General features: G+C 38.2%; 1 protein-coding gene across 3 annotated transcripts in view; it reads right to left on the reverse strand.

The window, feature by feature from the left end:
• The window catches only part of SUCLG2 (succinate-CoA ligase GDP-forming subunit beta), a 298,209-nt gene that overhangs the window by 151,379 nt on the left and 120,248 nt on the right, over positions 1 to 26,582 (reverse strand). For all 3 annotated transcript variants that reach the window (XM_074404527.1, XM_074404526.1, XM_074404528.1), the window contains exons 3-5: positions 7,621 to 7,720; positions 6,691 to 6,781; positions 527 to 679 (exon numbers count right to left, since the gene is read on the reverse strand). In XM_074404527.1, the coding sequence (XP_074260628.1) occupies positions 527 to 679; positions 6,691 to 6,781; positions 7,621 to 7,720 (344 nt within the window). The remainder of the gene's footprint in view (positions 1 to 526; positions 680 to 6,690; positions 6,782 to 7,620; positions 7,721 to 26,582) is intronic.

Raw genomic sequence — 26,582 nt, forward strand, 5'->3', positions numbered from 1 at the left:
AAGCTTAATATCAATAAATGAGTCAAGATATCAAGGATTGAAAGAAACAGACAGAATCTGGACTTCATAAAGACTCTAGTTTACATCAACAGTGCTAAGAGACCTCAAGGCAGTGTCTAGTTCACATCTGCTAAAAGAGAATTCATTCATCTCCTAGAAGAGAATTTCTAGATCATATAGAATATAAAATGAAAGAGAGTTAACCATGAGAAATGAAAATATAGCAGTCCTCTCCCAGTGGTTAATTCTTGAGGAAGACTGGATGGAAAGAAATCAGGGAGAAAAGGCAGGAAGAAGGAAAGAAGGAAGAATGGGGAAAGCAAAGATAAAAAGTCCTTGAACACTGAATACCTTGATTCCACCCAACTTTCATCTGGATACCTAGAAAGAGAAAGGGCTCAACATCTTCATACCTTAAATTGTAGAGACAGATTTACTGCTCCTGGCCTTAGACTCCACATTAAACAGTTAACAGCTTCTACAATAACAATCAATTAATAGAGGGTAGCCAGGAATTTAAACATACCTTAAAAATGAGCTCTGGATTTGAAGCAGCCACCTCTTCAATGTCGACGCCCCCCTGTGGGCTGCCCACCAACACTGGGCCATTGCAGGACCGGTCCATCAGAATTGCCAGGTAGGTTTCTCTGGAAATGTCCAAGGCTTCAGCAACCATCACCTACCATATTAGTGGGAAAGTCAAATTAATTCAGCGTTAAGCTGATTTCTACTTGGAAATCTATACGAACTTGCCACACGAATCAAACGGCTTCATTCTCAGGCTCTTAAAGCCCAGGGAGTCAGTTTGCAGAGATTTGAGAGTTCTGCTCTCATGGTGCTCACAATGCCCATTTTTACCTCCTTAACTGATCCTGTTAACTTGTTCAAGAGACAGGTATTCGGTTGGCCTCAAGGAACTTTCCTACTTTAATCTTTTTTTTTTTTTCCCCTTCCTCAAGAAACTGTGTGGCTTAAGAAATACTCTAGGGAAGTGGCTGTTATTTTAATTTGAGATATTAACATACATACATACATACATATATACATATATATATATATATATCTCACTACACTGACTTTTCTCAGATTTCACTGTTGGAAAACCAAGTATGATTGCCACAGAAGGATTCTTTTATGGTGTCTGATGTTTCATATATTTGTATGTTTCTCTCTTTGATCACTGTATTTCATTTTATATTTTCTTTTAATTTACAAACAGAGTACAGGTTTGTTCAAAAATAATGCAAATGACACCAAAAATATTGGAGAAAATGAAAGCAGCCCCCTGCTGTACACCTCTACCTCAAACAAACCGCTCGGGCCCCAGAAGTCAGGGCAGGTATGAGCCTACCAGGAACCTCTGTGATAACTAGAAATAGGTACCCGTCCCTCTGGGAGGATGTAGTCACTTGCCAGGACCATAACTGGGCAAGGGACAAGTGGAATGTTAGAATGTCATCCAATTCCACAAGTGAGAGAGGACTCACTGCCTCAGCCAGGTGTCTTTTCGCTCTGTAAAACTTGAATGGCATGTAACACCCCTACCAAGAAAAACCACAGCTAGCATTCTGGACCTTTTCTATGTATCTGCAAGCATTGCAGTAATGGAATCATCCTACATGTGGAAGCATATTATATACACTAGGATGCTTGCCTTTGTTTTTTTAATCTTTTTTTTTTTTTTTTTTTTTTTTGACAGAGTCTCACTCCATCACCCAGGCTGGAGTGCAGTGGCACGATCTCGGCTGACTGCAACCTCCACCTCCCTGCAACCTCTGCTTCCCAGGTTCAAGCGATTCTCATGTCTCACCCTCCCGAGTAGCTGGCCTTAGAGGTGCCTGCCACCATGCTTGGCTAATTTTTACATTTTCAGTAGAGACGGGGATTCAACATGTTGGCCAGGATGGTCTTGAACTCCTGACCTCAAGTGATCTACCTGCCTTGGCCTCCCAAAGTGATGGGATTACAAACGTAAGCCACGTGCCTGACCTCCTTCTTAAAATCTTAATACTACAATATTACAACTTAAATATCTTTCTAAGGTCTCTCTTCCTTGCGATTACACGGTACTTAGACAACAATATTTATTTAACCATGTTCTCACTGTCTTTTTTTTTTTTTTTTTTTTTAGACAGGGTCTTGCTGTGTTGCTCTCAGGCTGGAGTGCAATGGCACAACTGTGGCTCAACTGCAGTCTTGACCTCCCAGGCTCAAACGATCCTCTCACCTAAGCCTCCTGAGTAGCTGAAACCATAGGCATGCACCTTCAAAGGCACCTAATTTTTGCTTTATTTTTTGTAGAGATAAGATCTTGCTATGTTACCCTCGCTGGCTTCAAACTCCTGGACTCATAATCCACTCACTTCAGCCTCTCAAAGTGTTAGGATTACAGGCATGAGCCACGGTGCCTGGCCTGCTGACAGACATTTACATGAAATTCAATTTTCCTAAAATGCTACTTTAGAGAGTATTTTTATACATATATCTTTATTCATTTCTTTTAGTAACCCTATGGATAAGGATCCTAAATGTGAAGTGTCTAGGTTTTAAACTGTGAATATTTAAAATTTCGAGTGCCCTTGAGAGAGGTTGTTCCAACTTACACACCTAATAAGAACAAGATGTCTTAGATGTTTAAAGAACATAAAACAATCCCATAAATAATCAGTAATAGATGTGAAAATAATGAAAACACTTACATTGTTACAAGTAGTTTAGTAATGGGTTCTACTTAAAAAGTTACAGATTAAGTAGCATTAGATTTTAGCTACTCAGATATCACAAAAACACTGTTTTTGGTCACATGAAATGGGATCAATATATGATGATCTAAAAAGCTATAATGCAATGAATACAGAACTCCTCTTTTTAAAACTTTTGTTGAATTTACCATTAATTAAAAATAAAATATATAAGTCTTCATATTGATTTGTTTTATCAGAAATGGGAGCTCATGAGTATATAAAAACTGTTTCTCAGCACACGGTTTTAGAACTAGCACAGAACCATTCTGATTTCAAGTTGGTTGTCCTCACCAACAATGGAGGTCAAACCATCAGCTAGTACCTAATTCTCTCAGCCTTCAGGTTGCCTAAAACCATCAATTCTTTCAGATTGAGGAGTAGGAGAATGTTTGACACAAAAATACTTAGTCCTATTCTTTCCTTATAAAATAAAGTAACAACTTGTTGCTTATAGTTTGCCTTTCTAGGCATCAACATTAATACAAACATTTTAAGAAATTAAGATAGTCATTTCTTGTAAAAGTTTCTCTAGAAGGTGAGAGAGTGGTTTTAAAAACTTTGGCACACAATACAAAATGAGGAATGTGTTTTGTTTATGCTTTCAGGTCTATGGTCTTAATATTGTTCATTTGCTAATACAGAGTTAGTCTAGTGAATATTGCTTACTGACTTTCAGTAGTTATTCTTAGAAGCAACACAAAATTATAACTCTTTAGGATAAGTGTCATTCAAGAGTCCTATTCTCAATCTTCAAAAATGTTGACAGATGTGCTCTGCATTCCACCAAATTTCTATTTGTGAAGCCCAGCTGCTGTCTGAAACAACTCTTGCTTTGTAGGAATAATGTGTGACTCTTTAAGAAAATGTCACCAGGAAAATAATTATCAAGAGATAATTCAAGAAATTTTATACAACAAAGACCAGTTTGTTGACGTCGTCATGTCTTCCAAATGACCCAGGATGTCAGAGTATTTTAGGAAGGGTTATAGAGTGATCTAAATGGATTCCACCAACACTCATCCCTGAGCAGCTCTATTAGATACATTTCAAAAGAGCTTCACCTGTGAGTTACACAAAGAATATGTTGACACATCGTCTTTGTGGAGTCCACCAGTAGAAAAAGTTAAAATTGCCTATCTACCACTGAATCTGTTTTCTTAAAAATACCATTATACTTGAATTGTGGTCAAGAGATGAATGTTAGCGTACAAACTATTTGTAACACACCCATTAACAGAGAAGATGAAATGTACATTTTCAAATTTTAAATTCATTACAGAGCAGTAAACACTACTAGTACCGAATGCGGGACTGCATGATGAGTAGCACTGTCTCATGGCCCTAGTACTAGCCCCAGGAGCACAGAACACATTGGCACAGACTTAGAAAACAAATATCCGATATGTATAAATGTGTGCATATGTATAAATGTGTTTAAATAGCTTCTCAAATAAACTTAGATTCAAAAGATTCTATAATCTTGGGACTTCCGCTGCTGAGAAGATGGAATAGACATATTTTTCCCTATTCTTTCTGCTAAGTACAAATAAAAACCTTGGACATATATATACATACAACTTAAGGTGACTCTGAAAGTTATAGAGAAAACGCGAGACTAGCGAAAGAGCTTGAGGTCTGAAGAAGGGCATGGTAGTGAGTCCCCTGTGTTTTCTTTGGCCTCATAAATCTCAGGCAGGGTGTTAGGTGCTGGAGAAGCCAGCAATCCAGAAACATTAATAGGCATATACAAATACGCTAACACTAACAATAGCTGGTGAGCTAAAAAAAAAAAAAAAAAAAAATTGCAAAAAAATCTCATAATGTTTAAGAAAGTTTACCAGCTTGTTTTGGGCCACTTTCCAAGCCATCATGGGATGCATGTGGCCTGTGCGCCATGGGTTGGACAAGCTTGCACTAATCCATTCGTGAGGGCAGAGACTTCATGACTAATCACTTCTCAAAAGGCTTTACGCCTTAATGCCAGCATAATGGGGATTAAATTTCAACATGCATTTTGGAGGGGACATTCAGACCATAGCATCCATGAATAGATAATTCACCAATGACAATCTACAGATGGCAAAAAAGCACATAAAAAGATGTTCAACATCTTTAGCTATTAGGGAAATGTGAATTAAAATCACAGTGAAATATCAGTACATACCCATCACAATGGCTAAAATAGTATCACCACCACCAAATGCGGGCTAGAATGTGGAGAACCCTGACTTACACACTGCTGATGGCAATGTAAAATGAAACAGCCACACTGAAAAACATTTGTCCGTTTCTTAAAAAAACTAATCATACAACTTCCATATAACCCAACAATTATTCCCCAAAATGAAGATTTATATTCATACCAAAAACCTGTTCATGAATGTCTAGAGCGGCTTTATTTGTAATAGCTCAAAATGAACCAACCCAGATATCTTTCAACAGATGATGGTTAAAGAAACTGTGGTAGGTACATCCATATCATAGATTGCTACGCAGCAAGAGAAAAGGACTGCAATGTGATTATTATGCATGATATGCCTGTATCAAAATATCTCATGTACCTCATAAATAGATACAACTACTATGTACCCACAAAAATTAGCAAAAGAAAATAAACTAAATGCTGATAAATACAACAATTTAGAGTTTTCCACAAAACTCTCCCTGAAAAGTAAAAACAGGATGTAACCACTGTAGTGGCTTGCAGCATGGTGCACTGGTAGGGACCACTAATCTGTGATGTTACGTCAATGGAGCAGATAGCTGCCACCCCAAAATCTGGGACTCTAATTCGCTCTTGGGACAGGACCTTCTAACCATGGATGCTTTTCAGTGCTGACACGTGATCAGGGTAGTTGTATAGGAATTTAATATTTAGCTATAGCTGTCTTCAAATTTTAACATAGGTCCCTGCCTTTTTACTTTCCACTGGATTCTGCAACCCAGGTAGCTAGTTCTAGTGTCTGGATATGCAAAAGGGATGGCAAAAGGTAGATTAAACTGGTAGGAAGCATTTAAATATCCTCAGTAAACAAGCTTTGTTTTTAGGCACATTGATGTTTTTTTGGAGTTCTTTATTGCATTTATTTTCCAAGTTAGTGTAAGAGAGCTTTTACAGTTACTTGGAAGTTATATGCCATTACTGCTTTCCATGTTGCTTAAAAAAAAAAGCCATTATGATGGGCGTGTAATGATATTTCATTGTGAACCAATCACTGCAGGACACTGCAGGGGTGACATCCTGTTTTTACTTTTCAGGGAGAGTTCTGTGGAAAACTCTAAGTTGTTGTAATGTGTTATCTAAGGCAGGAGGGAGAGTTAGGTTCTGGTCTCAGTTCTATCACTCACAATTCCATGATTGAGGCAAGCTCCTTTTCTCTGGGCTATATGTTGTGTGTGGTGGGGTGGGGGTGGGGGGCCGGAGGCATGTTCACATGCTATACATACTTGAGTGATTCAGCTGACCTTCATAATGCAATATACCCCCAGCAACAAAAATGGCTCAGAATTACAGCCATCCCCAAATAAGGAATGCGGCACTTAGAAAAATATCACCATAGGTAATTCTGACAGACATGCCTGGGGTTGGGGGGCACTGTATGGGAGCAGCGAATGTCCCTCACTGAATGTAAGGCTGTCATAACAAGCACCTCTCGACTAAAGAGAACGCATCTGTGTTTTCAGAGGGAAAGCCATTGCCTGGTCACTCACTCTCACCCGCTTTTGCTAAACGCTAATGATAATAAATACTATTACTATCATAGAGCCCTTTTTATTTCTCCTCAAAGACATATCACTTACTAAACAGACTGGATGAGCTTTAAAAAGTAAAATGGCATATTGCCAAAGAGCAGTACTTCATTAGATTCTGTCAAAAACTAAAGAATGGTTTTCTTTTCAATTTTTTAACACATATATAGAAAATGACCCAAAGTATCCATATTACCTTGTTAACTTTCACACCTTCTTTTGGAGTTTGTTTGGTCGCTAGATTGTACCCAATCATCTGTTTAGCCAGCTGTCCCACAACATTAGGGCTAAGAGAAAGAAGAAAAAAGAAGAAAAGGAATGTCTGTTGAAAATCATTTTAAAGCAGAGTCTTTACACATAGCCTCATGTCTACATTGCAAAGGGTTCACCTTCACCCTTACAAGATCCATGTGTCTTTCTGCTTATGTGTTTAGCACTGTACTAGAGGCTCAGTGGGAGCAAAATAAAAATGAATTCATGAATGAATAAATGAAACAAAAGAGGCTTTGTTGACCTCTTTACCCAAATAAGTTACAGTCACAGTAAAGAGATAGTGCTGAAATGCATACCAGATTTAGGTAAGAGTTGACTGAAGACCTGACAGTGGAAAACTGGAAAGATATTGAACAATTAGTGGGATAGGAAGAGGGTAAAAATCAAAGTAAATAGAAAAAGCTATGTGACAGGAACAGGAAGAGGAAAGTGTTTAGTGCAAGGAGACTCAGGAGATGAAGTTGAAAAGACAGGCTCAAGTAAAGTAAGGCTTGTACTATCTGGGGGAGATACCCCAAACACCACTGGCAATGGGGAACCCCTGTAGGTTCTTGAATAAGGGAGTGACATTATGGAATTAGCATTTCGGTTGGAAGTCGTATCATTTCCAACATTTATGATGAATCCTTGACTGTCTAGGAGAGAAGGACTGTCAAGTTTTTACCAATTAGTAAGAAAAATCCTTTTGTGGGAGCAGAAGGAAACTAGGGCACTGCCAGAGTCCTCTACCTATGATTTCAGTTTCTTCTAGTTGCTCTGACCCCCAACCATCCTCCGTGTGCGTTTCAATCATGAGTAAGACCTTCCATAACTGCTTGGCCCAAAGACAAGGAATTAAAACCTCCAGACTTACTCTTTAGTTAAATGAACACCTCCTTTCAAACCACTATTGAAGACACCTTTTCCTCTTCCTCCAGCTAAGATCTGGGCTTTTAAAACAATTTCTTTTGCATCTGAAAAAGAAAAATCCAGAGTTGGTAGCTGATTTTAAATTCCTTTTTTTTTTTTTTTTAAGCAACAAGGAAAGTAATAATGGCACATAACTTTCAAATAACTGGTAAAAGCTCTCTCAAACTAACTTTGAAAATAAATGCAATAAACAACTTCAAAGAAACATCAGTGTGCCTAAATACAAAGCTTGTTTACGGAGGATATTCAAATGCTTCCTACCAGTTTAATCATCTAATACTCCACCTTCCCAGGGGAAAGCAAGGCATGTGTTCCCTTGCTCTTTTGAGTGTGTCAGAAAAAGCTAAATAAATCCTTGAAGGAGGTATTAATTTTACTGTGTAATGGTACTCCCATGTGGCAGGGGCAGCAGTCGGCCAGTAAGAGGAGCTAATCATCAGAGATGTCAAAGGGAAGCCTGGATGACGTGAGGAAGGTTTAAAAGACAAGACGCAAAGGTCATAGTTAATAACTGCATTCTTGGAAACCAATAGTTTTCTGAGCAGTTCTTCTATATATTGATAGGGTTGGGCTAGGGAGGAGGAAATGGATTGAAACTAAAAGCATGCCATATTTTAAAATTACTGGCAAAGTTACAAAACATCCTAGTGGAAAGTGGTTGTGGACTCTTTGTTTCTCATCACACTCTAGGAATGAAAGAACTCTCTAATCTGGGCTTTTTAGACCAGAGTTATTAACACAAATATTGTCCCTTGCAGGAAAGTCGAGTGTGTGAAGTAGCCCAACGACAAATGGGGCCTTTAGCAAACAAGGTAGCTCCCCTCCCCAACCACACACACAAAAAAGAAGTCTCCAAATAAAACATACTTAATAAACCAAACAGCACACATCTGCAGACCAGAGCTGGTATCTTCCATTTATGAATCATCTTTGTTTAAAATTAGAGAGCCCAGTCAATCCTCTACAAGGATGTGAGAGGATTTTGGTTCAGTACACAAGATTTAGAATCTGCAAACCCAGGTTTCAATCTGGCCTTCATCCCTCACTCAGCTGTGTGACATTAGGCAAGTTACTCAATGTCTCTGAGACTCAGTTTATTCAACTTTGAAATGATGGTGACGATTGTTTTAAAAATTAAATGACCACACATGAATGCTTTATCCCAGAGCCTGAAAACTCATGGTTAATTAAAAACTATTGCCTCAACCAATTAGTGCATTTAATACCTTTGTATATTGTAAAGAATGATTATAGAGACGGCTAAACCAAAAAACTAATGTTTTGTTGGTATCTGCCACTGCTCAATGGAGCAAACACTCTGGTTATTTCAGCTATTACTGTCATTGTTATCATTGTTACTCACAGGCAAGCAGGTAAAGGTTCAAAAAGAGCCATGGAAGGTTTTACCATGAAGGCAATGGGGACCTACAGGAGTATTTTACACGGTTCAAGGCATTCAGCCAGCTGATGTTGTCACAACACTGAGGCTCATTCACTGTCTTCATTCCTTAGTCTTCTTGTCTCCTGTGTTTGCTTACACTCAGAAAGCTGAAGTCCACCTTTTTCTCAGAAGCAAACACAGTTCCTTCTTAGAAAGCTGTCCTCTGTACCCTCTGGCAATAATTTCTGCCCTGCTTACAAACCATCACCACATCGGTCAAGCCCTGTCTTACAATAAACTGGTTTCCATCACGCTGAGCAGAGGACAAGTTAATTATCAGAAACTCACAAGGACAGCAGCCAAGTAAAATGAATGCATTGCAGATTTGGGATACCGTAAGAACAGCAGTAAGAGCAAGGATATTGGGGTTAAACAGGCCTTGTTAAAATCTCCAACTTCACCTAAAATCTCCAACTTCACCTTTCTTCATAGAGAAGAAATGACTGAGATTCAGGAAGGTAAAAAGTAGCACGCACTTCTGTAAAGTGGCCATACTAAAGGAGTCTACAGTATAAGGATGATATTAAGAATAAATGAAATATAGTAGGTAAAGTGCTTGGCATATTTTATTAAAAGTCAAACTATGACAGCTATCATCATTATAATAATTTTCAGCAATTAAGAAAAAAATGCCACACAGGAAGACATTTCCTATTTTTCTTTGAAAGACATCAAGAGGAAAAAATATGTTTTGCTGTCTACCCATATTTTTAATTGTGATCACTTCAAATTCTTTAAAATAACTGGCATTCCTTTGCCATTATCATTTTTCATATTCTTGTCATCCCAAAGAAAGAGATGCTTTCCTCTCCGAACTTTTCAGCAGCAAAACTTGAAAGCCAGACAGAATACCTAATTGATCATTGTTAATTGGCACTACATAGGCTTGATGAGATCAGCTTTAGTCACTAACCGTCAAGACACAGAAACAGTTGTATGCTCAATGAAATGTTGTCAATTACACATGTCGCTATTTGACCTCCAGTCAAAAGGACTCCATGCCAAACATTAGGTAGACCAAGCGGCCAGTTCAGACACTCTGCAGCCATACATCAGGACACATAGAAAAAGACAACAATCTATGCACATCTGCAACCTACACTCCAGGCCAAAAATGAGTTCACTAAAATCATCTCTTCTGATTAGACCTCAAGTGCTAAGTCAATATAGTAAGTGAGCAAGCAGCAGCCCAAAGTTAAGCAAGTTTTTCTCATCTTAAGGAAAACTCTCATGCAGTAATTTAACCCAATGCTTATTTATTCAAGGTGCTGAAAATTAAGTACGGCAACTCAATCCTACTCAACAGTAACTTGTCTCTTCATTCAGTTTTTACCATACTGATTCACATGTACTAAGTGTCACTGTTTCTGTTTATTTAAAGATCTGATTTCTCCTAAAACCCAAATTTCCAGTTTTTGTTTTTTGTGTTTTTTGAACATTGCCTCTTGCCCCAATCCTGAACAGTATTAGAAAAAATAAATAAATAAATCCCATTCATGAAATGCAATTTTTGTCTGAAAAAGTGAGATGATTTAACCATCCTTTAGGAAAACAAGCTGAAAGGACAGAGGAAAAGAAATAACTCCAATAGTTTTTGTTTTTTTGTTTTGTTTCGTTTTTGTTTCCTGCAGCAGAGTCTCACTTTGTCACCCAGGCTGGAGTGGGGTGGTGTGATTCAACCTCTGCCTCCCAGGTTCAAGCAATTCTCCTTCCTCAGCCTCCAAGCAGCTGGGAGTACAGGCACATGCCACCAGACCCTGCTAACTTTTTGTAATTTTAGCAGGGACGAGGTTTCGCCATGTTGCTCAGGCTGGTCTTGAAATCCTGAGCTAAGGCAATCTGCCCACCTCAGTCCCGCATGCTAAGATTACAGGCATATAATAGGTTTTACATAGAAACAAACTGCAACCTAGACATTGATAACTATATTATTGGACTCTGAGTTGGTATAACTTGGGTCTGGATAACTCCAAAGTCTTTGCTCTTAATTGCTATTTTTATATGCAGTAGACTAAATATGCAATATCTTCACTAAATTTTGTTCCTTTCTTAGTGAATTTCTGAAAATAACCAGTACTCATGGGCTAGGTTTTCACTCAGTTCTAATAAACTGATTGGAACCAGTTTATTAGAATGTACATATATTTTAGTAGAAAACACTGTAAGACATATCTGACAAACTTATAAATATGTAAGACCCTCAAATACCATATCACTTAAGAGAACAATATTTAGAGTCATTTTTAAAAGTCTAAGCAAAACCTCACTCTATGGTCTTTTTTTAACTCTATTAGCTGAATTATAACAATGCTTTTTCAAATGTTTTCATTGTTTACCACAAGTATTATTCTAATTATAATACAGTTTTATGACAATTTTTATAGGTCCCCAATAGTCACAGGCTTGATAATAAACATTCTTGGAAGCAGTAGATCTAAAGAGAAAAAAGTCAATTCATTAAGAAAAGTAAAATCTAAATAGAGTACACATATTTAATTAAGCAAGCTCTGTAAAATGTGATTCACTTAATTTTCTTAGAGATGGCATTCTGAAAACATATTTACACAAAGTAATATTCACAAGACATATTTCAGAGCCACAATATGAATCATAGTAAATGTCTAAAATGTTAATCAAATATATTGATAAGAGTAAGTTATTTTCAACTATTTTTTTAAAGCAGTTCAGTGATGAATCCACTATTTGTATTACTGAGCTTTGCTCTTTTCTAAAATACAATACTTTCCTAAATGCTAAATGTATCGCTGATACTGCAATGAGATGACTACCACAATGATCATCTATTTGGAGTCAATAATATTGGACTTGTTGTGGAAACTGTTTCCTACGGTTCACTGACTGGAGCAAAATTGGAATATTCAGCTCTCGGCACAATTGCACTGTGTAATATACAGCATGGCAATCACCTTTCATGAGATTTGATAGAATTCCTAATTGAGAAAGTTAAACTGTATTTCAGTATTTCAGATTTACCTATTACCAGATGGAAAAGAGAAGGGAAAATGGAAGGCAAGAGAAGAATTGAGTATTACATAAATATAAACTTTAACAAAGAATATACAATTATACAGAGACAGGTTAGAGTCCTCGGTGCCAGTTTCCCTAAGGAAATGAGCCCACTTCTGTGTTTGTGTTATAACTTTAGAAGCCAAACAAAAACAGTTACCAATCTTCAATCATTACACATATTTCCTCAAGTTGAAACTGGGTCGATGGGAATAAGGTGATACTGTGATAATTGTATGTCCAAATGCATCTTTGAGACTGAAATAATTCTTTCAGCTTTCAACATGTCTGACATGGGCTTTTCAAATTTGGGACAGAGAATTTCAAACATACAAGACACTGGAATAAGCCATTTCACCACTGATCACATCACATGACAGAATGAAACTGGAGATACATGGTTCCCCAGTAGACTGCTGCCCATCAGAGATTTCAATCATGTATGTCTGAAACATCCACTTTCAAAGGTAAGTAAAAGACAGAAATAGGACCATCTCCAGGAAAAGGATTTTGTGATACAAAGAGGAAGTTATCCAGAGAGATATTATTTCAAATCAAGAAATCCTTAACGGATAAGGCTTTCATCTAAGTTTTAAATCTAAAATTTCCTTTTGAGTATGATTCTCTATTAGTAAAAAATTCCTTTACTGAGATACTTTGGGGGTATGATAATGCCATTTTAAAGAGTTTATTGATTATTTTAAAATGATAATATCTTAACACAAAATATATTTATGTTTTCAATGGAATAATTTTATTTGTAGTCCCCATAAAAATTCCTAAAGTTTATTAAATCATAGTTTTTTCATATTTGCAATACTCTCAAAATATTATATATTTATTACTATATTATAGGCCACATTAAAATCTGTAATATAAATTAGCCTACTCTTCTGATCTTGTCACTAATCTTACTTACTGCTTTCATAACCGTTAATACATATTTTGTTTGTGATAAAATTTTTAAAGGCAGATAAAAATTACCTCTAGAAAAACTCAATTTAGTTGTAATATCTTACTATTACTTCTTGGTAAAAGATACAATCTTGCTCTTTTCATGTAGTTTAATACTAGTAAGCTAATCTTACATTGCGTCAATTAGATTAAAAGATGTATTTCCGCACGAAAGCCTTAGGATAGAACTCCCTAACACTGATGGAAAAAAAATACCCATGTGGCCTCTTCAATACCTGTAGCTAATTAAAGAAATTCTAACACTGTAGGAAACCACAGGGCATTAAACAAATCTTTTGCAGATAAAGCCACTTGAAGAAACAACAATTTTTCAGAAGAATACAAGTTTCTTCAGAAGACCAAACTTCTATAAGAAATCTCTATTGATTAATTACAGGATACAGCAATCCTATTATGATATACATTGACAGTTCAAATACCTGTGCAACACTAGTAATTTCAAGAGATGCTGCAAACAGTCATGGAAGATAAAAAGCATTTCTGAAAGCCAAAAGTATTTCTACTGTATTATGTGTATGTATTTGAAGAGAAGAAGGATAAAGGAAAACCAGCTATTAAAAAATCATGTTCCCCCAATTTTCAAACCAAAGATGTGAGTCAGTCAGTGTTCACGTAAGGAGGCAGAACTACTATGAGTTACAGATAAGGGATTTGATATAGGAATCAAAGTTTGCACAATTACAAGAGGAGCTGAGAAAGGGAAGGTCTGAAAGTGAGGCTGGAGGATCCTAGGAGTCCCCAGCCAGCCAGGCAGAGGAATCAGCACCTCCAGATGGAGAAGTGGATGGCAAAGAAGGAGCTGGGGGAAAGGACTTGGGGCTTGCTACTAAGTGCTATAGTGTGGATGTCTGTCCAAACAAAATCTTATGTGGAAATTTGATCTCCAGTCTTGGAGGAGAGGCCTAATGAGAGGTGCCTGGGTCATGGGAAAGGATCTCTTATAACAGATTACCCGGAACTTAAAATAAAACAAAATAAAATTTAAAAATAAATAAATAAATAAATCGCCCACCCTCAGATACTCTTCTACAGCAACACTAAATAGACTAAGACACCAGGCAACTCATGATGGGCCTGGGTCCATATTGCTTGGTAGAATCAACACTTGGGAAAAACAGCTGGACACAGGGCAGAGCACAGCAAGAAAAGGCTGGAGCCTTTTGCTAACATCTCTACATCTGTCTGTCACCACCTAATCACAATGAACTGCAAGAAGTAATCGCAAATTCTATGTCAACTCCTCTTTTAGTCCCCTTGAATCCAAAATTATAAGGGGAAGAGAATTCTGGAAAATGTAGTTCCAGCTTAAACAAGGTGAAACAGTACAAGTCATCACACCTGCTAGCCAAAACATCTGACAGCAGAGCCCATAAGTGTCACAGGTTCAAAATGAACAGCTCTGAAATGTCTCTGAGTGGCTTGAGAATCCATCTCTCCTTTAGTTGCAGATTATTGAAGGTTACTTGACATTAAGGGGATTTTCTGGTCAACCTTAAGCAGTGATGAGAAAGGGAAGAACAAAAGGTAGCAACAGCCAGAACAGCTCTAGGTGTGCACACACGCATACCTTGCTGGTGAAATATAAACCCATGAAGGTTTCATTTTCAGAGCCAATTAGAATGACTATGAAATTTCAAATGTATGCAACGCATACACTGTCTGACTGCACCTGTATGTAAAGACGTTTGTCTCACTTTTACAGCAATATTACTAATATTCTGAGATCATCCACCTTCTTGATTAGAAATCTTGTATTTTCCATATTTTCTCTTATTTAAATCTTTTCCTCTCTCAGACCCTCCTCTACTGGTGACAGGCGCCTTCATAGACAATCACAATTTACTGTCTGGTATCTTTCCCTGCTGTCCGTTTACCGCCATCATTCACTGCCTATAGTCACTGGACACACTCCTGACAATTTTCTCGGCTTTCCTGTCCACAACTGAGGAAAATCCTTTACCTTCTCACAAGTAGGTCCTTTCAGACGAGATCCTAAAGCAGTGTGGCTAAGCCCTTAATGACCATTTTTTCCTTCAGAGCATGAACTATATGAATACCCTCCAGGGAAAACTCTGGCTCAATCAGGCACCACTTCCCACTAAACCTGAGATCTCTGTGCCTGCAGATCACCAGGCTCTGCCACCCAGTCATCTCCTTTTCATTCAAAGACAACATACCTCAGGAACCCTTCACCTCCCCAACCTGTTCTGCTCTTTGGAGGAGCTCATCCTCCAGACAGGCAATGTAGACTGAATTCAAACTCCGTCTCACAGACTCCTGAGCCCAGTGCAAATCAAGGAATCGGGCTGAAAAATCCATACAGCTGAAAAATTCACAACAGTTAAAAAGTACCTGAAATGTTTGAAGGCAATTAGGAGGTCCATCTGCTCAAGACTCATAGAAAATCCTTTGATGGAGCAATCCCACCTCCATAAAAATTGAAAAGAGAACTAAAGATTTTCACTGCAATGTAGTTACAATAGTGAAACACTAGAAATAATCCAAATGTCCACCAACATTTGGACACATTGGGAAAATCAATTATATAATATCCACATAATGAAACAATAAAATGCCATATGTATAGTCATTAACAATAATTAAGTATACTTTTTTAAAAATTATACTTAGGATCTGGGATACATGTGCAGAATGTGCAGGCTTGTTACATAGGCATACACATGCCATGGTGGTTTTCTCCCCTTATCAACCCGTCATTTACATTAGGTATCTCCTAATGCTCTCCCTCTCCTAACCCCTCACCACATGACAGACCCTGGAGTGTTATGTTCCCCTCCAAGTGTCCATGTGTTCTCTTTGTTCAACTCCCATTTAAGAGTGAGAACACGTGGTGTTTGGTTGTCTGTTCCTGTGTTACTTTGCTGAGAACGATGGTTTCCAGCTTCATCTCTGTCTGTGCAAAGGACAAGAATTCATCATTTTTGATGGCTGCATAGTATTCCATGGTGTATATACACAACATTTTCTTTATCTAGTCTATCACTGATGGGCATTTGCAATAGTTCTAAGTCTTTGCTATTGTGAACAGTACTGTAATAAACGTATGTGAACATGTGTCTAAATTTATAGTAGAATGATGTATAATCCTTTGGGTATTTATCTAGTAATGAAATTATTGGGTCAAATGGTATTTCTGGTTCTAGATCCTTGAGGAATCACCACACTGTCTTCTAATTTACACTCTCAAAAACAGTGCAAAAATGTTTCTATTTCTCCAGATCCTTTCCAGCATCTGTTGATTCCAGACTTTTTAATTATCATCATTCGAACTGGCGTGAGATGGTATCTCATTATGGTTTGGATTTACATTTCTCTAATGACCAGTGATGATTAGCCTTTTTTCATTATTTGTTGGCTGGATAAATGTCTTCTTTTGAGAAGTGTCTGTTCATATCCTTCACTGACTTTTTGACGGGCTTCTGTGTTTCTTTCTTGAAAATTTGTTGAAGTTTCTGTAGATTCTGGATATTAGCCCTTTATCAGATGAAGAAATTGCAAAACTTTTCTCCCATTCCGTACGTTAGGCCTGTTTACTCTGATTTTTTATTTTTATTTTTATTTTTTTGCTATGCAGAAGTTCTTTGGTTTAATTAGATCCCATTTGTCAATTTTGGCTTTTGTTGTCATTGCTTTTGGTGTTTTAGTCATGAAGTCTTTGCCCATGCCTATGTGCTGAATGGTATTACCTAGGTTTTCTTCTAGGATTTTTACAGTTTTAGGTCTTACATTTAAGTCTTTAATCCATCCTGAGTTAATTTTTGCATAAGGTGTAAGGAAGAGGTCCAGTTTCACTTTTCTGCATATGGCTAGCGAGTTGTCCCGACACCATTTATTAAATAGGAAATCCTTTTCCCAGTGCTTGTTTTTGTCAGGTTTTTCAAGGATCAGATGGTTGCAGATGTGTGGCATTATTTCTGAGGCCTCTAGTCTGTTCCATTGGTCTATAGATCTGTTTTGGTACTAATACCATGCTGTTCTGGTTACTGTAGCCTTGTAATATAGTTTGAAGTCAGGTAGTGTGATGCCTCCAGCTTTGTTCTTTTTGCTTAGGATTGTCTTGGCTGTACATGTTCTTTTTTGGTTCCATATGAAATTTGAAGTAGTTTTTTCTAATTCTGTGAAGAAAGTCAATGATAGCTTGACGAAGATAGCACTGAATCTATAAATTACATTAGGCAATGTGGCCATTTTCATGATATTGATTGTTCCTATCTATGAGCACAGAATGTTTTTCCATTTGTTTGAGTCCACCCTTATTTCCTTGAACAGTGGTTTGCAGTTCTCCCTGAAGAGGTCCTTCACATCCTTTATATGTTGTATTCTTAGGTATTTTATTCCCTTTGTAGCAATTATGAATGGGAGTGCACTCATGATTTGGCTGTTTCTCTATTATTGGTGTATAGGAATGCTTGTGATTTTTGCACATTGATTTTGTATCCTGAGACTTTGCTGAAGTTGCTTATCAGCTTAAGGAGATTTGGAGCTGAGATGATGGGGTTTCCTAAATATACAATTATGTCATCTGCAAACAGAGACAATATGACTTCCTCTCTTCCTAGTTGAATACCCTCTATTTCTTTCTCTCGCCAATTTCCCTGGCCAGAACTTCCAGTATTATGTTGAATAAGAGTGGTGATAGACAGCATCCTTGTCTTGTACTGGTTTTCAAAGGGAATGCTGCCAGCTTTTACCCATTCAGTATGATATTGGCTGTGGGATTGTCATAGATAGCTTTTATAATTTTGAGATACATTCCATGAATACCTGGTTTTTTGAGAGTTTTTAGCATGATGGGGTGTTGAATGTTATCAAAGGCCTTTTCTGCATCTATTGAGATAATCATGTGGTTTTTGTCATTAGTTCTGTTTATGTGATGGATTATGTTTATTAATATGCATATGTTGAACCAGCCCTGCATCCCAGGGATGAACCCAACTTGATCATGGTAGATAAGCTTTTTAATGTGCTGCTGGATTCTGTTTGCCAGTATTTTGCTGAGGATTTTTGCATCATTGTTCATCAGGGATATTGGCCTGAAATTTTCATTTTTTGTTGTTTCTACCAGGTTTTGGTATCAGGATGATGCTGGCCTCATAAAATGAGTTAAATATGATTCCTTCCTTTTCTATTGTTTGGAATAATTTCAGAAGAAATGGTAGCAGCTCTTCTTTATAACTCTAGTAGAATTCGGCTGCAAATCTGTCTGGTCCTGGGCTTTTTTTGGTTGATAGGTTATTAGTTACTGCCTCAATTTCAGAATTTGTTATTGATCTATTCAGGGATTTGAGTTTTTTCTGGTTTAGTCTTGGGAGGGTGTATGTGTCCAGAATTTATCCCTTTCTTCTGGATTTTCTAGTTTACTTGTGTAGACTTTCCAGTTTATTTACTATTCTCTGATAGTAGTTTGTATTTATGTGGGATGAGTGGTGATATCCCCTTTATCATTATTTTTTTTTTTTGGCTTTTTGATTCTTCTTTCTTTTCCTTTTTATTAGGCTGGCTAGCAGTCTATTTTGTTAATTGTTTCAAAAAAAAAAAAAAAACAGCTCCTACATTCATTATTTTTTTTAATTTAATTTAATTTTATTTTATTTATTGCATTTTAGGTTTTGGGGTACATGTGATGAACATGCAAGATTGTTGCATAGGTACACACATGGCAGTGTGGTTTGCTGCCTTCCGTCCCCTCACCTGTATCTGTCATTTCTCGCCATGCTGTCTCTTCCCACCTCCCCACCTCCCCGCCCCTTCCCCATTTCCCCCCAATAGACCCCAGTGTGTAGTGCTCCCCTCCCTGTGTCCATGTGTTCAACACCCACCTATGAGTGAGAATATATGGTGTTTGATTTTCTGCTCTTGTGTCAGTTTGCTGAGAATGATGATTTCCAGGTTCATCCATGTCCCTACAAAGGACGTGAACTCATTGTTTTTGATGGCTGCGTAATATTCCATGGTGTATATGTACCACATTTTCCCTATCCAGTCTATCATCGTTGGGCATTTGGGTTGGTTCCAGGTCTTTGCTATTGTAAACAGTGCTGCAATGAACATTCGTGTGCACGTGTCCTTGTAGTAGAATGATTTATAATCCTTTGGATATATACCCAGTAATGGGATTGCTGGGTCAAATGGGATTTCTATTTTTAGGTCCTTGAGGAATCGCCACACTGTCTTCCACAATGGTTGAATTAATTTACATTCCCACCAACAGTGTAAAAGTGTTCCTATTTCTCCACATCCTCTCCAGCATCTGTTGTTTCCCGATTTTTTAATGATCATCATTCTAACTGGTGTGAGATGGCATCTCAATGTGATTTTGATTTGCATTTCTCTGATGACCAGTGATGATGAGCATTTTTTCATATGTTTGTTGGCCTCCTGTATGTCTTCTTTTGTAAAGTATCTGTTCATATCCTTCGCCCATTTTTGAATGGGCTTGTTTTTTTCTTGTAGATCTGCTTTAGTTCTTTGTAAATTCTGGATATCAGCCCCTTGTCAGATGGGTAGGCTGCAAAAAATTTTTTTTCCATTCTATTGGTTGCCGATTCACTCTATTGACTGTTTCTTTTGCCGTGCAGAAGCTGTGGAGTTTGATTAGGTCCCATTTGTCTATATTGGCTTTTGTTGCCATTGCTTTTGGCGTTTTGGTCATGAAGTCCTTGCCTACACCTATGTCCTGAATGGTTTTGCCTAGATTTTCTTCTAGGGTTTTTATGGTGTTAGGTCTGATGTTTAAGTCTTTAATCCATCTGGAGTTAATTTTGGTGTAAGGTGTCAGGAAGGGGTCCTGTTTCTGCTTTCTGCACATGGCTAGCCAGTTTTCCCAACACCATTTATTAAACAGGGAGTCCTTTCCCCATTGCTTGTTTTTGTCAGGTTTCTCAAAGATCAGATGGTTGTGGGTATGTTGTATTTCCTCTGAGGCCTCTGCTCTGTTCCATTGGTCTATATCTCTGTTTTGGTACCAGTACCATGCTGTTTTGATTACTGTAGCCTTGTAGTATAGTTTGAAGTCCAGTAGTGTGATGCCTCCTGCCTTGTTCTTTTTGCTTAGAATTGACTTGGCTATGCAGGCTCTCTTTTGGTTCCATATGAAGTTTAAGGTGTTTTTTTCCAGTTCTGTGAAGAAGGTCATTGGTAGCTTGATGGGAATAGCGTTGAATCTGTAAATTACTTTGGGCAGTATGGCCATTTTCACGATGTTGATTCTTCCTAACCATGAACATGGAATGTTTCTCCATCTGTTTGTATCCTCTCTTATTTCGTTGAGCAATGGCTTGTAGTTCTCCTTGAAGAGGTCCTTTACATTCCTTGTTAGTTGTGTTCTTAGGTATTTTATTCTCTTTGTAGCAATTGTGAATGGCAGTTCGTTCTTGGTTTCCCTCTCTTTATGTCTGTTATTGGTATATAGGAATGCTTGTGATTTTTGCGCATTGATTTTGTATCCTAAGACTTTGCTGAAGTTGTTTATCAGTTTCAGGAGATTTTGGGCTGAGATGATGGGGTCTTCCAGATATACAATCATGTCATCTGCAAATAGAGACAATTTGATTTCCTCCTTTCCAATTTGGATACCCTTTATTTCTTTTTCTTGCCTGATTGCTCTGGCTAGAACTTCCAGTACTATATTGAATAGGAGTGGTGAGAGAGGGCATCCTTGTCTAGTGCCAGATTTCAAAGGGAATGCTTCCAGTTTTTGCCCATTCAGTATGATATTGGCTGTTGGTTTGTCATAAATAGCTTTTATTGTTTTGAGATATGTTCAATCAATACCTAGTTTATTGAGGGTTTTTAGCATAAAGTGTTGTTGAATTTTGTCAAAAGCCTTCTCTGCATCAATTGAGATAATCATGTGGTTTTTGTCTTTGGTTCTGTTTATGTGGTGAATTACATTTATGGACTTACGTATGTTGAACCAGCCTTGCATCCCCGGGATGAATCCTACTTGATCATGGTGGATAAGCTTTTTGATATGCTGCTGCAATCGGTTTGCCAGTATTTTATTGAAGCTTTTTGCATCTATGTTCATCATGGATATTGGCCCGAAATTTTTTTTTCTCATTGAGTCTCTGCCGGGTTTTGGTATCAGGATGATGTTTGTCTCGTAAAATGTTTTGGGAAGGATTCCCTCTTTTTGGATTGTCTGGAATAGTTTCAGAAGGAATGGTATCAGCTCCTCCTTGTATGTCTGGTAGAATTCAGCTGTGAACCCATCTGGACCTGGGCTTTTTTTGGGTGGTAGGCTCTTTATTGCTGCCTCGACTTCAGATCATGTTATTGGTCTATTCAGGGTTTCGGCTTCTTACAGGTTTAGGCTTGGGAGGATGCAGGTGTCCAGGAATTTATCCATTTCCTCCAGGTTTACTAGTTTATGTGCATAGAGTTGTTTGTAATAATCTATGATGATGGTTTGGATTTCTGTGGAATCTGTGGTGATATCCCCTTTACCGTTTTTTATTGCATCAATTTGGTTATTCTCTCTTTTCTTTTTTATTAATCTGGCTAGTGGTCTATTTTGTTGATCTTTTCAAAAAACCAGCTCCTGGATTTATTGATTTTTTGAAGAGTTTTTTGTGTCTCTATTTCCTTCAGTTCTGCTCTGATCTTAGTTATTTCCTGTCTTCTGCTAGGTTTTGAGTTTTTTTGATCTTGCTCCTCTAGCTCTTTCAATTTTGATGATAGGGTGTCAATTTTAGTTCTCTCCTTTCTTCTCATGTGGGCACTCATTGCTATATATTTTCCTCTAGAGACTGATTTAAATGGGTCCCAGAGATTCTGGTATGTTGTGTCTTCGTTCTCATTGGTTTTGAAGAACATCTTTATTTCTGCCTTCATTTCATTGTTTATCCAGTCAACATTCAAGAGCAAGTTGTTCAGCATCCATGAAGCTGTGCGTTTCTGAGTTAGTTTCTGCATTCTGAGTTCTAACTCGATTGCACTGTGGTCTGAGAGACTGTTTGTTATGATTTCTGTTCTTTTGCATTTGCTGAGGAGTGATTTATTGACAATTATGTGGTCAATTTTAGAGTAGGTGTGATGTGGTGCTGAGAAGAATGTATATTCTGTGGATTTGGGGTGGAGAGTTCTGTAAATGTCTATTAGGTTTGCTTGTTCCAGGTCTGTATTCAGGTCCTGGATATCCTTGTTGATTTTCTGTCTGGTTGATCTGTCTAATATTGACAATGGGGTGTTAAAGTCTCCCACTATTATTGTGTGGGAGTCTAAGTCTCTTTGTAAGTCATTAAGAACTTGCCTTATGTATCTAGGTGCTCCCGTATTGGGTGCGTATATATTTAGGATCGTTAGCTCTTCTTGTTGCAGTGATCCTTTTACCATTATGTAATGTCCTTCTTTGTCTCTTTTGATCTTTGTTGCTTTAAAGTCTATTTTATCAGAGATGAGTATTGCAACTCCTGCCTTTTTTTGCTCTCCATTTGCTTGGTAGATCTTCCTCCATCCCTTTATTTTGAGCCTTTGTGTATCCTTGCATGTAAGATGGGTTTCCTGGATACAGCACACTGATTGGTTTTGGCTTTTTATCCAATTTGCCAGTCTGTGTCTTTTGATTGGCGCATTTAGTCCATTGACATTTAGGGATAGTATTGTTATGTGTGAATTTGATACTGTTATTTTGATGCTACCTGGCTGTTTTGTTGGTTAGTTGATGCAGATTCTTGATTGTGTTGATGCTCTTTTACCATTTGGTGTGTTTTTGGAGTGGCTGGTACTGGTTGTTCCTTTATATGTGTAGAGCCTCTTTCGGGAGTTCTTGTAGAGCAGGTTTGGTGGTGATGAAATCTCTGAGTGCTTGCTTGTTCACAAAGGATTTTATTTTTCCTTCACTTATGAAGCTTAGTTTGGCTGGATAGGAGATTCTGGGTTGAAAGTTCTTTTCTTTAAGGATGTTGAATATTGGCCCCCAATCTCTTCTGGCTTGTAGGGTTTCTGCTGAGAGATCTGCTGTGAGTCTAATGGGCTTCCCTTTGTGGGTAACCCGACCTTTCTCTCTGGCTGCCCTTAGCATTTTCTCTTTCATTTCAACCCTGGTGAATCTGACGATTATGTGCCTTGGGGTTGCTCTTCTTGAGGAATATCTTTGTGGTGTTCTCTGTATTTCCTGGATTTGAATATTGGTCTGCCTTGCTAGGTTGAGGAAGTTTTTCTGGATAATATCCTGAAGAGTATTTTCCAGCTTAGATTCATTCTCTTCATCACATTCAGGTACACCTATCAGACGTAGATTAGGTCTTTTCACATAGTCCCACATTTCTTGAAGATTTTGTTCATTCCTTTTTGCGCTTTTTTCTCTGTTCTTGCCTTCTCTTTTTATTTCATTGAGTTGATCTTCGACCTCTGATATCCTTTCTTCTGCTTGGTCAATTCGGCCGTTGAAGCTTGTGCATGCTTCACGAAGTTCTCGTGTTGTGTTTTTCAGCTCCATCAATTCACTTATACTCCTCTCTATGCTGTCCATTCTCATCAGCATTTCGTCCAATCTTTTTTCAAGGTTCCTATTTTCTTTGCGTTTGGTTAGAACATGTTCTTTTAGCTCACTGTAGTTTCTTACTACCCACCTTCTGAAGTCTGATTCTGTCATTTCATCACCCTCCTTCTCCATCCGGTCTGGTTCCCTTGCTGGTGAGGAGTTGTGATCCCTTTTAGGAGGAGAGGTGTTCTGGTTTCGGGAGTTTTCATCCTTTTTGCGCTGGCTTCTTCCCATTTTTGTGGGTTATATCCACCTGTTGTCTGTCTCTGTCCCAGGGAATTGGAGCTTTATGAGTTTCCGTTGCACTACCGCCTTTTTTGATTTTTCTTTCAGGTCTGACCCGCCCAGCTAGCAGCACGCCTCTCATTAATTTTTTTTTTAAAGTTTTTCATGTCTCTAACTCCTTCAGTTCTGCTCTGATCTTATTTCTTGTCTTCTGCTTTTGAATTTGTTTGCTCTTGTTTCTCTAGTTCTTTTAATTGAGATGTTAGGATGTCAATTTTATATCTTTCTTGCTGTCTTCTGTGGGCATTTGGTGTTATAAAATTCCCTCTAAATATTGCTTTAGCTGTGTCCCAGAGATTCTGGTACATTGTGTCTTTGTTCTCATTGGTTTCAAAGAGCTTATTAATACACTGGCTGGAAATTCTCACTACAAGCATAACAGTATGAAGTCAACCTGGGAATCTCCAGCTAGGTGGAGGGAGGGGCACATGCCATTACTCAGGTTTCAGTAGGAAGTTTTCCCCTCACAGTGTAAACAAAGCCATCAGGAATGTCGAACTGAGCAGATCCTACTTCAGCTTGGCAAAGCCACTGTAACCAGCCTACCTCTCTAGATTCCTTCCCTCTGGGCAGGGCATCTCTGAAAGAAAGGCAGCAACCCCAGTCAGGGGCTTATAGATAAAAGCCCTGTCTCTCTTCAACAGAGCACCAGAGGGAAGGGGTGCCTGTGGACACAGCTTCAGCAGATTTAAACTTTCCTGCCAGCTGGTTCAGAAAAGAGCAGCTGATCTCCCAGCACAGCACTCCAGCTGCTAAGGGACAGACTGCCTCCACAAGTGGGTCCCTGACGCTCATGTATCCTGACAGGGAGACACCTCCCAGCATGGGTCGACAAATACCTCATACAGAATAGCTCTGGCTGGCATGCGGTAGGTGCCACTCTGGGATGAAGCTTCTAGAGGAAGGAATAGGCAGCAATCTTTGCTGTCCTGCAGCCTCCACTGGTGATACCCAGGAAAACAGGGCCTGGAATGGACCCCCAGCACACTCCAGCAGCCCTAAAGCAGAGGGTCCTGACTACTAAAAGGAAAACTATCAGACAGAAAGGCATAGCATCAACATCAACAAAAAGGATGTCCACAGAGAAACTCCATCCAAAAGCCACCAATATCAGAGATGAAAGGTAGATAAATCCACAAAGATGAAGGAAAACCAGTGTAAAAAGGCTAAAAATTCCAAAAACCAGAATGCCTCTTCTCCTCCAAAGGATCCCAACTCCTCGTCAGCAAGGGAACAAAACTGGACAGAGAATGAGTTTGACGAATTGACAGAATTATGCTTCAGAAAGTGGGTAATAGCAAACTCATCTGAGCTAAAGGAGCATGTTCTAACCCAACGCAAGGAAGCCAAGAACTCTGAAAAAACATTAGAGGAATTGCTAACTAGAATAACCAGTTTAGAGAAAAACATAAATGACCTGATGGAGCTGAAAAATGTAGCATGGGAACTTCATGAAGCATACGTAAGTTTCAATAACTGAATCAATCAAGTAGAAGAAAGGATATCAGAGACTGAAAATCAACTTAATGAAATAAAGTGTGAACACAAGGTTAGAGACAAAAGAGTGAAAAGAAATAAACAAAGCCTCCAAGAAATATGGAACTATGTGAAGAGAACAAATCTATGTTTGATTGATGTACCTGAAAGTGATGGGGAGAATGGAACTAAGTTGGAAAACACACTTCAGGATATTATCCAGGAGAACTTTCCCACCTAGCAAGACAAGCCAATATTCAAATTTAGGAAATACAGAGAACACCACAAAGATATTCCTCAAGAAGAGCAACCTCAAGACACATAGTCTTCAGATTCAACAAGGTTGAAATGAAGGAAAAAATGTTAAGGGCAGCCAGAGAGAAAGGTTGGGCTACCCACAAAGGGATGCCCATCAGACTCACAGCAGATCTCTCTGCAGAAATCCTACAAGCCAAAAGAGATTGGGGACCAATATTCAGCAATCTTAAAGAAAAGAATTTTCAACCCAAAATTTCATATCCAGCCAAACTAAGCTTCATAAACAAACGAGAAATAAAATCCTTTACAGAGAAGAAAATACTGAAAGCTTTTGTCACCACGAGGCCTACCTTACAAGAGCTCCTAAAGGAGGCACTATATATGGAAAGGAAAAATCAGTCTCAGCCACTGTAAAGACATATCGAATTGTAAAGACCACCAACACTATGAAGAAACTGCATCAACTAATGAGCAAAATAACCAGCTAGCATCATGACAGGATCAAATTCACATATAACACTATTAACTTTAAATGTAAATGGGCTAAATGCCCCAATGAAAAGACACAGACTGGTAAACTGGATAAATAGTCAAGACCCATCAGTGTGCTGTATTCAGGAGACCCATCTCATGTGCAGACAGCCATAGGCTCAAAATAAAGGAACAGAGGAAGATTAACCAAGCAAATGGAAAGAAAAAAAAAAAAAAAAAAAAAAAAAAAGAAGGGGTTGCAATCCTAGTCTCTGATAAAACAGACTTTAAACCAACAAAAATCAAAAAAGACAAAGAAGGGTATTACATAATGCATTGCACAGGGAGCAATGAAACAAAAAGAGCTAACTATCCTAAATATATATGCACCCAGTACAGAAACACCCAGATTCATAAAGCAAGTTCTTAGAGACCTACAATGAGACTTGGACTCACACACAATAAT

This window comes from Saimiri boliviensis, chromosome 8 (genome assembly GCF_048565385.1).
Source record: "Saimiri boliviensis isolate mSaiBol1 chromosome 8, mSaiBol1.pri, whole genome shotgun sequence".
Classification (NCBI taxonomy): Eukaryota; Metazoa; Chordata; class Mammalia; order Primates; family Cebidae; genus Saimiri; species Saimiri boliviensis.